We start from the raw sequence: 14,807 nt of genomic DNA on the forward strand, positions 1-14,807 counted from the left end.
ACTTTATACTGTAGTAGTTTTTTTTAATCCTGCATTTGCTCTCAAGCACACTACTTTAATTTGCTATTCAAGATCACTTCTGTTTTATTGTAAACTTGCGACAAAATCAGCATGCACAATAACAATTAACATATACATTGGTGGCACAGAACAACATTCAAAACTGAAAATACTGTTTGGAACAACTATGCAAATGGCGTGCCTATAGGAACTATAGTGTACACTATGTTAGAACTGCACTGTGTACAATTATAAACCATTCATCTCTGTAGGTTAGGAACAGTTTGTTGATCCCAAGGTATGGCATGCATAAGGTGTTTAATTGCATTGATCATAGGTGCTTGCACTAGAGAAAATGAGGCATAATACTCTGTTTTTATGCCATGCAAACTTGCCTGCATGCAGTGCTCATCATATACAAAGTAAAATTTTGACATTGATTGATTGAAGGGGATGCGTTGCTTATCCTAAACAAACACATACCATTAAGCTTAATAAAAAGTATGAGTGTATAATTTACCATTTATGAAGCATATATTGCACAAAAGTGATTTTACACTCAATAAAAATTATGTGTGTATAATTTACTGCTATACATAAGCTAATAAACATTACCTTCAATTCGAACATCCAAAATGCATCAGTCTTCACCATGTTCTGACTTGTAAAAACGTTTTTTTGAATCAAAACTGACATAAACGTTGCAAAGTCGGACCGGGTCCGATCGGAACTTTTTGTTGGTTTCACAGTCGTTGTCGTTGGAAGTGTTTGGAGAGTTTTGTGAACGTATAGGAAATGTAGAATAAAGTTACTGAACGCAATTATATATGTAGATGGCTAGTATGGCTGCCCGGTGGGACGACACTCATGTTTTTTGCCTGCTTGATTGCATCAAGGAGTGCAATGTATTAGAACAAATGGACAAAAAAGCTACCAGGCACAAAGTCATTTTTGCTGAAGTTCAAACAAAAATGAAAGAAAGGGGTTTCGATTATTCAATGTAAGCTATTTCTAATCAATTAGCTATTTTAGTGTTAGTGATAGTATTGTCAGGGAGTTTTACAAAAGATTAACAGCACACTACTGTACTGGACAGGGTTAGTACTTGGGTCAATAAATCTATTGAGCAGTAATAGTTTATCAGTACCAGTGAACACAAAAAGATGTTGAAAGAGTTTTGTAAATGCTTAGAATTGTAAGATGACTTTTTGTTTTTGCCACATGAAGTCAAGGGTAATTAAAGATGGTGTTTATTAAGAAGATTTAAAAACTATTGTGATCTTGCTTTTTATGTGTCATTTACTTTTGACATCCAGAATTCAAATCCAGAACAGATGGAAAAAATTAAAACTGTTGTACCAAAAGAAACAAAAAGATCTACACACTTCTGGCCACTCCTCCAAATCACTGAATTGGTATTTTTTAAAGTGCATGGAGGAGATTATGAAAACTAGACCAAGGACAATGGTATATCCATCTTATTTAACAATGTGTACAATATTTATTGAACTATATGAACTCTGCAGGCTACTTCAACACCTGGTGTAGATTCATTGGTTAAGTAAATTTTAAAATTTTTATTACCATTTACTGAAACTTGAATATTTTACAGCATCCACCCAAGCATAGGCGCCCACTTGCTAAAATCGGCGGGGAGGCAGAATTTTATAACCCGGTTGTAAGATTTCTTGCCTCTAGCGGCGCAAACTGTTATGTACGGGTGCCAGGGAGATCGTCCTATTGTCACAACAATGACTTTGTGACGTAAAATCCATTGTGGTGCGAGACCGCATGGTTATTAGTTTATTAGTGTCTATGATGTGCTGAACGCATGAAAGTGAGTTGTGATAGCTAAGTAACGTATTTCTGATTCTGTTTGAAACAGAAAGTATATTGTAAATGTGCAAAAGTTGTACCTAAGTGAACTGAACCTGTGAACTTTGCGCTGAGCATTGGATTATTGTGACCCGATTAATTTACTGTGGGCAAGATTCGGCCTGCATCGATCTGTGCGACGAAGTGACTCGGTTGCATTGCTGTACGCCGGTATGTTTTAATGTAGTGGCCTGTATCTTGGTGTGTTTTTATGTGTTTTACTGATTACGACTTACGATATTTACAGTGTGAAAACCGTAATCTGTGATTTCCAACTGGGAAGTCTTATGCCTGGACCGATCAAAGTTTGGTACGTTATTTTGTTTCTCTCCTGTAAATGCGTTTTGTCGTTGTTCCTCGTTCTGACTTTTACTAGTGTTGTTATGTTTGCAGAAAACCGCGTTTATTGCGCGCGTCATTCATCTTGGTCGAAATAAAATTCTGTTGCTCGCACTGGTAGCTTGTCCAGGCGCTGCACTGAAGGTGCGCCGCTACACCGGTAAAGACGAGTATTTTCAGCCCGGACGTCACCTAACGTCGCAACTTACACCCTTTGCAGTGTTTCTGTACTGGTATACATTAGCAGCTGATGCCGACCCAACTATACAGTAATAATTTTTTTCTTTCTCCGCAACAATTATTACAAAGCATGTTTTATTTTTCCGCAACAAGGCGCACATGCGTCTAAAAAGCCATTATAATAATCTTTTCTTATACGTTTCTAGGTCGTTAGTTGGTTTCAACTAGTGGTGTACCGAATCCGAATATTCGGCGGTTTTGCCGAATAAATTCGGCCGAATCAACCGAATCATTTATGACGTCACGCGAAGTCGTACGCTACGCGTTTGCCGTGAAAAAATGTTTATCTACCAGGCAGCCAGTGCAAAATAGTTGTGTTTCGTCCTCATTTCAGTTCTGTGGTTTAAAATTGCCTAAAGCATGATTGGCAACCTGCCAATGAATTACTAATTTTTTTGACTATACCGTGGGAAAAACGATAATGTTTTGAAAAAGATTAAAATTGACCCGATTTTCGTTATGTTTGGGCTTTTGAAAGATTGCTTGGACCTTAATAATCAGAAAGACACGTTTAACGCTTTAAATTTGTGTTCGTAAAAGATTCGGTTTCGGCCGAATCGCAACAAATTATTCGGCCCAAACCGAATCTTTGCAAAAATGATCGATTCGGCCGAATAAATTCGGCAAACCGAACATTCGGTACATCTCTAGTTTCAACCATGTTTTCTATTTACACAGCAACTTGCATGTAACGCATTTAAGTTTAGTTGATTTTAAATCAGGAATTTCCAAAGTAAAGCCCGCGAAGGTATTTGTCATAAATATATATCTTGGAAACCACGAGTTAACCGTTGAAAGTTGATTTGCCACGAAATTGTTCCCACAACAACATGTGGTCTTAAGTTTACCTAGTTTTACACTTCACAGGACGTATACAAATGATCCAAAAACAGTTTGTTACATCACAGACAAGACATAAAGTATCAATGCTTTCGTTACTGTGCGTATACAGGTGCCTTTCTTTGTTAATTGTGATGACATAAATGAGAAGTTAGCAATTTATGCCACATAACTTTATTGTTCGGCAGTAGCGCTATCTCTTAATAATATTGTAGCTCCTGCTGGTCCCACAAAAGCGCTTAGTAGACCACAATTGCGGGACGGCGCTGCGTTTGTGCTTGTAAGCGATGTGGCCGTCTAATGTCATTTTCATGTTATGCGGCTCACCCTAAAAAAATTGGCTAACCCTTTGTAAACGATGTCAATTTGTGTCGATGTTGCTGACCGAGTTTTAGCAAACACTTCTTGCATGTTTTTATCCAATGGCTCATTGCATATAACCAGGGTTGCCATCGACATGGAACTCAAAATAAGTACACACGAACAATTGGACTTTCATGTCAAACGAAACAACCGTTTTTGAACAAATCTTTGCATTTATACGAGCTTCGACAAATCACATGTCATATTTCCTTTTGCCAGGAACAATCTGCTCCAACTCCTTGTTCGTAGAAAACACGTAGTGCATCTCACGAGAGCCTAGGTTTAGGTTTACTTTTAGCAGGGATTTGACTTGTAATTGTTAAAAATAAGACAAAATAAGGACTCAAGTCAAAAACAAGGACAGTTCTTAGAAATAAGGACAAAAACTTTTCTAAGACATTGCCCTTCAAAATAAGGACAAATCTTAGAAATAAGGACGGTATGGCAACCCTGCATATAACACTTCAAGTATACGTTTGTGACGTAACAATATGCGTTCGCCTCCCCATAAGTGGGCGCCAGTGCACCCAATATTGTATTGACTTGTTTTATGAAGGTATTTAAATTGCCAGTTGGTTATTCTGTGAGGTTTTAACAAAGAATACAAATTTGATTTTTAGGTGGTGCAGACCCAGTTGTTATTGAAATTATCCCAGAAAAAAACATATCTGGTAATTGCATCATGTTTCTTGAAATTATGTGAATGGTTTAAAGTTACTTTTTTTCATGTGTGCAGATAGTGACAAAGAAGCCTCCACATTGACCAGCACTGAATCACTAAAACTTGATATGTCAGGTGACTTGTGTGTTTATTTGTAAAATGATAGTTCTACTAATTAAAGTTCAATCTGCTAAATTTAGAATCTTCAGGAAATGAAAACCAAGAAAGGGAAAGTGTAGTTGTAGGTTAGTTTAAGTTTCATTTTGTCCATGCGAAATAACAACTACTTTTATGACACTATATTTTTACATATACTTTGTAGGGACATCAAGTCGATCAAAGCGGCGCAAGCGGCACCAAGGTTTGTATGGTAAGAAGTGACCATATACTACTAATAGGTTTGTTTATACTGTTGTACATTGACTTTATGAGAACTAAATATGTAATACAAAATGAAGTGTTTCACATATTTTTTAGAACATGAAGAATCTTTTAATATTAAACAAATGTGCCTGCTTTTAAAAGTGGCAGAAAAAGACCGGGAACAGGCCAGGCAGGAAACTGGCAATTTTTTGACTGTCATCTCCACTGAAAGTGAAAAGTTTATTTCTGCTCTGATGTCCCTTAAAGAGTGATTTTAATAAACTAAAATTTTGAATTACCAGTCGTGTGATGCAACTTGTTTTATTTGTTAACAACTGTTTGCAACACAATGTATACAGATGCAAAGAACCCACTTGTTAAAAATGGCAGGTTATGCGCAGCGGGTATTTATCCGCCAGGAAGTCCCTTATTGTGTCACGTACTACACTTCGCACACCATCATGGTATGGTTGGCTAGCTGGATTAATATCTTCTTCCTCATCACTTGCATCAGCTTTGACTGCTGACGATTCTTCACAGATGTTGTGAAGTATGCAGCATGCAGCAATAACTGTAGGGGCACTTTTGATGTGAACACCAAGTTGCTTTCTCAGAATTCTCCACCGAGCTTTCAACCTGCCAAAACAATTTTCCACAATAATTCTTGCGCTACTCAATCTGCAATTAAAAGACACTTCTTCTGGAGATAAGTTGCTTCCTGTGTAAGGCTTCATCAACCACGGAAGCAGTGGATATGCCGGATCTCCCAAAATCATTGATGGTATTTTTACACCATTAATGAACATGTCACCCTACACAGTGAAAAAATGTCAAAATAATGCAATCATAAAAAAACAGTCCGATTTTAGAACAGTCAAACCTTTGGTAGCAAATGAGAGTTTTTAAAAATTGAGGATGCTTTTAATACAGATGCGTCATGGCATGATCCAGGCATATTTATGTTCACTTTGCGGAATCTGAAAACATGCATAACAATAAAACTAATATTTTGATTATTAGCAGTGTATGTCCTACCTGAACCTGTTGTCACAGACTGCTTGCAAGACAATAGATGGAAAACGCTTTCTATTGAGGTAGTCTGAAAAGCCTTTAGAGGGGGGAGTTATATGGATATGACATCCATCTATTGCCCCATAGACTTGTGGGAATTTTGTTATTTTTCTTGTTGTTCTTGCTAACTCCCGAGCCTCAACTGAGTCTGGTAGATTAATATGAAGGGGCATTTGTTTCACCAATGCTTTGCAAAACCTTTAAAATATAACTGTTTAAACTTACTAGACTTGTTTGGAATTTGTTAATAAAGCAACATTTACCTCAGGACATATCTATGAACTGACACCTTTGATACCCCAAACAAGTGTGCAGTAGTTCTAAATTCACATGATGATGCAAGCTGGTAGATTCCAATGGCAACGCGTTTAGATAAAGGTATTGGTTGCCTCACTGCTCTGTCATCTACAAAAATAACAAAGTTGCTAAAGTTACAAAAACCTCAAAAGAATTCAAATTAACAACACCTATTTGTACCTGGTTTTAGATCCTCCTGAACAAGTTTTACTACTTCCATAAATGTTTGTTTTGACATACGAAAGTCACTGTACCACTGTTCATCTGAACAGTTTTTCTCAAAATTCTGCCACCATTCGTGATTCCTGTTTTCATTTAAACATGAATTTAATTTAAAGCTAAAATGTTTTTTGATAATTACATTGATAGATTCGTATTTTTATGTTAAATACAAGGCATGACCTCTGACAAACTGCCTTCGCAATGTCCAAAATCTTCTTTGCCTTTTCCTGGATCTTAAAATTTCCAAAAAAATTCGAAATCGGCATTGTCGCCTCCGACGCAAAACTTGAACTTGCAGTCGATGCCAAATAAAAAGTTTCTTTATTACATTTTTAAAATGCCATTGAAGCATTAGTTTAACAAGCAAATTGTTAGCCATATCTTTCTTCTGACTCTAAAAACCAATGATATAGTTCATCCAAGGCAAAAAACAAAATAGGATCAAACTTTATGTAAGAATTGTCATCAGCAACAGCAGCAGGTGAATTTCAGGCAGCATTCGATTAGACCAGTGGTTCTTAACCGGTGGGAAATTTAATGTTTTTAGTGGGAAATTATGTGAGTCAGAAGTCACCAAACTCGGGCCCGTGGGTTAAAATCAACCCTTGAAAGTTAATTTAATATAATATTTTCCGCAACAACATGTAGGCTAAGATGAACTTCACCTAGTTTTACAAGGCGCATAAAAATAAAAAAATCGTTTGTTACGTCACAGACATTACTAAAAGCATCAATGACTTTGTTATTGTTCGCGAATAAATGCATTTGGTCTGTTGATTGTGATGCGATAAATGACTATTGCAAGCACATGAGATTTTTCAAAATCCCACACAATTTTACATACCCACGAAATCACTAAATAAGATTTCAGTATACCTTTAAGGTTCCGACCAAATCGCTTCACAAAATTATTTTGATTAAAGAATCATTTTTGTTGGGACACTAAACATGATTATAAAAATAACAGAGTGGGAAATTCGGACTTGGTGATTTACTTTAGTGGGAAACCACACCAAAAAGGTTAAGAACCTTTTTATGTTTGCAGGGATATGCAGTAGATCAGCGGTGCACAACCTGCGGCCGTAGATGGTATTTTTGGCGGCCGTGCTTCTCAACATTGCAATACATGTATATGCGGCCGTATCTTGATTTGGTATTGAAATAAATCTTTTGCGGTTTAAAATCAGAAGGACAAAAGATTTTTTTGTTACGAGACAGACAAACGCATGCGTTTAGCTGGGTTTGTTTACCCAGAGCGTAGGAATGTATATCTTAGTATAGTGACGTCATAAACAGTTACAAAGAAAGGTTTTGTTAGAATTAGATTGAGAAACTTGTGTGCAGTTGGATGGTTATAGTTACATGTAAAAAGTATACTGAAAGGTACAGTTTTAGTTCTAAATTGTTCTTTATGGCGTTGAAACGGAAAAGAGCATTGGCAGAAGAGAAAAGAGTGTTTAATCCCCAATGGGAGTGTGATTATTTTGTAATGGAGACTTCAACACACTGCATGGTTTGTTTAATATGCAGCCATATTGTAAAGACTGTGAAAAGCGATAATGCAAAGCAGCATTTTCGCCGCCATGTATCACACCCTTATGCAAATTTGAAAGGCGAGTGTAGAAAGAAATGCGTGAAAAATTTAAAAAAGCGTGTACGTCAACAGACATCTTGCATGTCAGCTTTCGTTAAATCTCAAAATGTTTGCTGTGAAGCTTCCTACAGGGTGGCGTATCATCTTGGTGTTGCTGGGAAGCCTTATACCGATGGGGAGCTCTTCAAGAAATGCCTACTCGATGTCGTTAAATGCATTCATCCTGGCAAGGAAACTGACTATTCGTCGGTTCCTCTTTCGCGTGTTACCATACAACGTCGACAACATGATATTTCCCTGCAGTTAAAAGACACACTGCAGACAAAAATTAACAGCCAAGAAAGTTTATTTGCGCTGGCTGTCGACGAATCAACGGACATCAACGACTCAGCACAACTGCTAATCTTTGTTCGCTGCCTTTCTTCAAGCTTCGAGTTGTGTGAGGATCTTCTCTCCATGGAAACGCTTGCCACTCGCACTCGTGGTGAAGACATATTTAATGCAGTGAAAAATGCTTGCTTTCGTTCTGAATTGGATTTGAGAAATCTTCGTGGTATTTGCACAGATGGTGCACCTGCCATGACGGGTAATCAGCAAGGCTTTGTGACAAGATTTGCAGAATATATATGTAAGGAGCATGGAAATAATGATCTTATTAATCTTCACTGTATAATTCACCAGGAAGCATTATGTGTCAAATCTGTCACATTAAACACCATTCTTAAGGATGTAAATGGTATTATTATATTTATTCGTGCAAATGCTCTTCATCATCGTCAATTTCGCGAACTATTAACCTCAAGTGAAACGTCTGCAGAGGATATTCTCTATCACTCTTCTGTTCGTTGGTTGTCCCAGGGAGAAACATCTCGCCGCGTTCTGCTTTTGCGCAAGGAAATAATAGAATTTTATTCCTTGAAAAAGAACCACTGTCCATTGCTTGATGCTAAGTTTCTCATTTCTCTTGCGTTTTTAGTTGATTTTTTAACGCATGTCAATTTTTTAAATCAAAGTCTGCAAGGAAAAGCAACAACAGTTTGTCTTGTGTATAAAAAAGTACAAGACTTTCGCGATAAATGCATCCTTTTCAAAATTCACCTTCAACAGAGATATTTCTTTCATTTTCCGCAAGTGCTGGCGTTGGTTGACAGCAAAGAAGCACAAAGTGACGAAATTCCCATCGATCATTTTTCTAATGTTCTCGACGGGCTGTTGCATGAATTTACCGTTCGTTTCAAAGATTTTAAAAAAATTTCACAAACAACGAGACTCGTTGCTTACCCACATTTGGTGGACACCGAGAGTGCGCCGTTACATCTTCAAATGGAACTAGTGGAGTTGAAGAACAATGTACAGCTCGTAAAAAAATTTAAGGACGAAGAAAACTTGCTTGAAACATGGAAAGGCGCATGTGAATACCCCAAGCTTCAAGATTTAGCAAGAAAAACTCTCGTTCTCTTTGGGAGCACTTACATGTGCGAAGCAGCATTCTCAAAAAGTAAAGTACCTAAAGAGCAAATACCGAACCAGGCTATTAGACAGCAATCTGGAGTCAGAATTGCGGATAATGATGTCAAGTGAAATTCCCGATTTTGCCAGATTGTGTCAAGACATACAGGAACAAGAGTCATTAAGCATTTTATCAAATTAAAAGTTTAATTTACATCACCTGGCAATTGTAAATATAAAGTTGCACACTACTGCTTACAAACGTTTGAATTCGTTCTGCCGTTTCAATAAAACTTAATAAAAAAAAATTGCAGTAGTCGTTATGCGTACAGTAACAGCAGTGCCATGTACAAAGAAAAAGTAGGATTACCAAGTGGTGGGCAACAATCTTGTGTCGGAACAAATGCTGATTATATCTACTATCTAGTAAGGTTCTCTGGGTTTGACATCTCTGAACATATAGGGAGTGTTTTATCACATTTTTACACGCGATTAAGTACATGGTGCCCTAGATATGGCCGGTGTTTCACATGTCGTCAAAATAACAAAGATCACTGGCGGCCATCACAGAAATATAATCCCGTGATGCGGCCGAGGTCGCAAAAAGGTTGTGCACCCCCGCAGTAGATAATGTTGCTTTGGAATCATAGAAACATCTTTGAAAACTTTTTTGAAGAGGTGCAAGCATAGATACTACATACCCAAGATATAAAGCAGATTTCTATGTTTCTCTGTGAACCAATTAGATATTGAGTTGTCACTATGCGCCGCTAGTGGTAGCGGTACACTTGTCGAAATTTTGCAGACAGCTTAGTGTAGGTTTAGTTGAATAAAGTTTGTTTCAGTCAAATTTTATGCTTATTGTGTCATGTAATGTAGTATAATACATTGACAACAACCATAGTGCGGTAATAACCAACTAAAGCTGTTTTAAATTGATTATGATTGTGAAGTGGGAGGATTAAAAAAACATACTCCTAAAGCACATTTCCATTTGTGATGTAGGATTAGAGATTTTTTCATGATGTTATCTGTAAATAGGTTTTCAACTTTTCAAATTGTTTTAACCTTTCTCCTGCCGACTATAGAATTTCTTTTGCAATTTAATTTATTTTTTTAACATGAGTTTGTCATAGCATAAAGATGTTATGTACGAAGTTTGCAGCTTGTATGATTTCTATGTTTGATTTTATGGTATGTTCCATTTAAGGAACAATGGTGGGTTTGATGTAACTAACATTGGTATTTTTTAAAGTTTATTAAACAAAATAAATAAACAAAAACACACTTATAACCTTTTCTAACAAACACAAACTAAATTATAACACAAACAGTATCATTTCTTAAAGTTTCGCTGCAAAAATAAATACAAACAGTTAAATAAATAAACAAAAACAGACTCACAACTTTATGAAACAAATATAAACTAAAACAACAACAAAATAGTAATAAACACTGGTAAAATAAACAAAAGTACAAATATAACCTTGTAAAGCAAACAAAAACATAAAGAAAAAAGGATTTTAAGTCACATGTTCTTATTGATGATGATAATTTGCAAAACAGGACTTTCCCCTTTCCGCATGGAGCCGTACATTACATTTCTTGCACATGTTTTTCGTGTTTTTCTTGCATACTTTGCATCTTCCTTGCATTGTGGATCCCAAAAAATGATCAATGCCATCAAATCTCACATCTTCTGGCATTATTCCAGCCAACTGTGGCCCTCGTACGCGCTCCTGACATGCTTTTAACAAACAAAGTGTGATTTGTCTCCGAAATTGCAAATGGGACATTTTTTCTTGACTGATTTTACAGTGTAGTCTCCATGCTGCTATCACAGATATATTGATTACATTTATAAACAGAGCCCAATACCACTTTTTACCCCGTATAGATGGACGGTAAGATTCTGCCCGTCTATCCATAAGATCGACACCTCCCATCCCTTTATTGTATGAGTGTATGAGATGTGGTTGTGGAACATGTTTTACTCGACGTCTTGCCTTGTGAAGTGGCTCATGATTTTCCCAGTTGCTTGCCATTGTTACAATTGCATTGTCATGCCACTTTGGAACATAAATTTTTCCATCAGAGCAATAATCGAAAGTTCCCCTTTCCTCTTTTTTGAGATTTTTATGGCTGATCATTGTTTTGTTTGCATTTGCGGTTCTATTTTCTCTTACTGTCCCACTTGCTCTGACACCTTTTTTTCTAAGTTCAGACAGTAGATTATAGCTGGTAAAGAAATTATCGAAGTATAGTTGGTGGCAGGAAATATCTAAATTTGACATTATAACATCTACCATGCTGTTGACTACTCTAGTACCAAGAGGCAGGTTTTCTGAGTTATCCTCTTTTCCTTGATAGATTTTCATGTGATATGGAAAACCGTCGCTGCCACAAATACACCAAATCTTGTAGCCAAAGCGAATTGGTTTTCCTCTGATAAACATTTTGGCACTGTGACGTCCATAGTATGGCACCATTGACTCATCAATGCTAAGTAAACTGTGAAAAACTCCAAATTGTGTGATATTTTTATTTATCATGTCATATAGGGGAGAAACTTTACTCATCTTATTCCCAGAAGTAAGATTGAAATTATCAGCAAAATGTAAGTATTTTTTTATTTCAAGATACCTATTTCTGCTCACAGCTTTAGCAACAAATTCTACATGCAAATCAGGTTGAGTTGACCAATAATGTTGCTCTTCAGGTACAGTATGATATCCAGACAACAAGATAATGCCTAAAAATTTTAGCATTTCACACTTTAACACTTTGAAATTTGCAGCATTTTTATCCTTGTTAGCATAAAGGTTAGTTTGATGGACTAAATGCTGCAACATTTCTGTCGTAAATATTGACTTCCAGATTTCATAAGGTGTCTTTTCTTCTAGTTCATCAAGTTTTTCATCAATAACAGAATTTCCAATCTTCATAGGTTTACTAAATGTAACACGCTTTTTCCAAACTACACTACTTTCTTGTTTTCGTTTCTTTTGAAGTGGCAGCATTTCATTTTCAGAATCACTTTCAACATCTTGTTCTACTTCAAGTTCACCAGCCGGTTCATACAGTTCTTCAAAGTCTTCAGGAACATCTTCAACATCACTATCTTGGTCTCCTGCATCTCCTGCAGCAGGAGGAAGTATGACAACAGCTGTGGCATCTGATGATTGTGCAATTACTTTACATGCCTCAGCCATTGTTGAAACTTTTGTTGTCTTTCTTCCATAAAATGTTTGAGGATCCATGTTCTAAAAAAATAAATTGAGTAAAACATATACAACACATATTCTTTGGCTGAAGCAAAACAGTTCTAGCAACAACTGGTATTGATAAAATAGCGCAACATATATTAATTATAAAAGTAATCATATTGCATTTTTTTGATGGTGAACCACCAATGTTTTATAAATGGAACATATTTTTAATATTCTTCATTTCAAATTTTTTTAGCAGTAAATCATATTCAAATATTGAGTACATACAAACCTTTGTGGATGCTGAAGAATATCCTGCTGTCAAATCCCCCAGTCAGATTGCTATTTGGTTATTTCAGGCCTCAAAATGTACATTAGAAAAAAACAGTGATTTTACCTAGTTTACAAATTCAAACTTTTAACACTATAAGGAAGATTAAAAGTTGTCTATCAGACTCTCGAATGAAACTGGACTAGTTCAGCACACGCAGGTGACAAAAATCAAATTTCGAATTAAATCAAGACTTTTACGCAACTTTCAAAAGTACGTTCCATTTAAGGAACCACGGCAGGAAAAAGGTTAATTTAGGTGAAAAATTACTACCAAATGTGCATAGATTGAATGTAAGGCACGGTGTAGTAGGTGCAGCCACTGTTAATAATGGAAAACAATGACTTTATGTAAAAAGTATACACCAGTTGTTAAAATGTTTTTGTGCAGCAAGAGTATTGCATTTCCATTCATTCTTTGATTTATTAAGAATGGCTGTTTCCTTCAGACAAGAGAATTTGAAATTGCTGTTGTTAGCTATCTACAAACTCAGAAACTAAAACTTTTTAACTTGATGGTTGGTTGTATTAAATGTATCTTTATTTTTGCTGTTATGGTGCGTAAGGTTACCAGAGACCGTGTGAAAATACTTTTTACCTTTAGATTTTATACCCAGCCTTTATTTTTGTCATATTTTTTAATATTAATTCATATACCAGGATAAATATGCTGAAAGTATACAGCCTAGGTTTATGAAAGCCATTTTTTCCTAAAAAAATTATATGCTTAACTCCAAGTCCAAATACCAAATTTTTGTGTAAATAAATCTGAAACAGTGTGGAGACTTTAAAAATGTTACATAATTCAGGTGTTGACAGAAAAATGTTTAGAATACAAAAATCAAGCAAAAGGGTGTTAGGCAACTATTGTTGCATACCTCAGTGCACCAATAGTCAAGTAAACATGTCAGTCTACAAGTTACCATCAGGAAAGAGAGTAAGGGGTAATGACACTGCAAAATGGAGAGATGAAATGCTTCATATTATTTACAAGTATAGGGACCCATCATTACACAGCTGTGCAAAAAAGGTCAAGGAGGGCAATGTTTTCATTTGTGCAGAACACTTTGAGTTGGATTGTATTGTCAGAAGTATGTTGTGTTTTAAAAGACCCTTTTTTGTTTGGTTCCATAATTTAAATTTTCTGTAAATTTTCTGGTATTTTTTCACATTGCAGCAACAAAAAAATCATGGTTGAAGAATGGGCCATTGCCTTCAAAAAAAACTTCCAAACAAGTCTTGTGAAACAACAAAAGCAAAGCCCAGGAAAGAAATTTCCATCAGTTCAGTAGAGCAAGCTCCATTTACTTTAAATGATGTCAAAAAGCAATTTAAACCAAGTTTTGGCTGGACTCTTAACTTAGAAAATGAGGAGTTAGTTCAGTTTTTAAAAAGTTCTGATGAGTTTTGGTCATGTACATTTTTGACCATTTATAAAGATCTACCCTATAAATTGGTTCTCAATGGTGTACCAGTCCCAAATCCAGCTTTGCCCCTAATATGTAAAACTCGTCTAAAAGAGTTTCTTGCAATGATTGAAAATCTTTCCCTGTGCAAAGGCGTACAAAATGTTTTAAGCAAGGAATTAACAACTTTAACATTGTTTCCTAAAAGTGAGACGGATGCAAAAAAACTGGTTGTGAGGTATATACCTGAATAATTAACTGTTAAATAGCAACTGTTTAACTAAGCTCCATTTTAGATACTTATCTCCAAACTGTAACATTTCTACAAAAGATTTTGGTGATTGCACTGCATGTTCCAGTTTTTCTTTAAAACAAACTGGTTGTGAGGTATATACCTGAATAATTAACTGTTAAATAGCAACTGTTTAACTAAGCTCCATTTTAGATACTTATCTCCAAACTGTAACATTTCTACAAAAGATTTTGGTGATTGCACTGCATGTTCCAGTTTTTCTTTAAAAACACAATATAACAGGCAAAGGGCCAAG

At 36.0% G+C, this 14,807-nt stretch overlaps 1 protein-coding gene and 1 long non-coding RNA gene across 2 annotated transcripts; both read left to right on the forward strand.

The window, feature by feature from the left end:
* Positions 1 to 1,744: 1,744 nt before the first annotated feature.
* Positions 1,745 to 2,328, forward strand: LOC145233101 (uncharacterized). The gene is made up of 2 exons (XR_013861020.1): positions 1,745 to 2,046; positions 2,123 to 2,328. It is a non-coding gene; the product is annotated as an uncharacterized LOC145233101 (long non-coding RNA).
* A 5,354-nt stretch (positions 2,329 to 7,682) lies between these two features.
* LOC145234300 (general transcription factor II-I repeat domain-containing protein 2-like) lies at positions 7,683 to 9,446 on the forward strand. The gene has a single exon (XM_080099041.1). It carries the CDS (start codon positions 7,683 to 7,685, stop codon positions 9,444 to 9,446), a length of 1,764 nt encoding a protein of 587 aa, XP_079955167.1.
* Positions 9,447 to 14,807: the final 5,361 nt, after the last annotated feature.

Source organism: Phallusia mammillata, chromosome 6 (assembly GCF_965637545.1).
Source record: "Phallusia mammillata chromosome 6, kaPhaMamm4.hap1.1, whole genome shotgun sequence".
NCBI classification, from domain to species: domain Eukaryota; kingdom Metazoa; phylum Chordata; class Ascidiacea; order Phlebobranchia; family Ascidiidae; genus Phallusia; species Phallusia mammillata.

Coding starts and splice junctions, on each gene's coding strand:
- LOC145234300 (XM_080099041.1), top strand. CDS start 7,683: ATGGCGTTGAAACGGAAAAGAGCATTGGCAGAAGAGAAAAGAGTGTTT.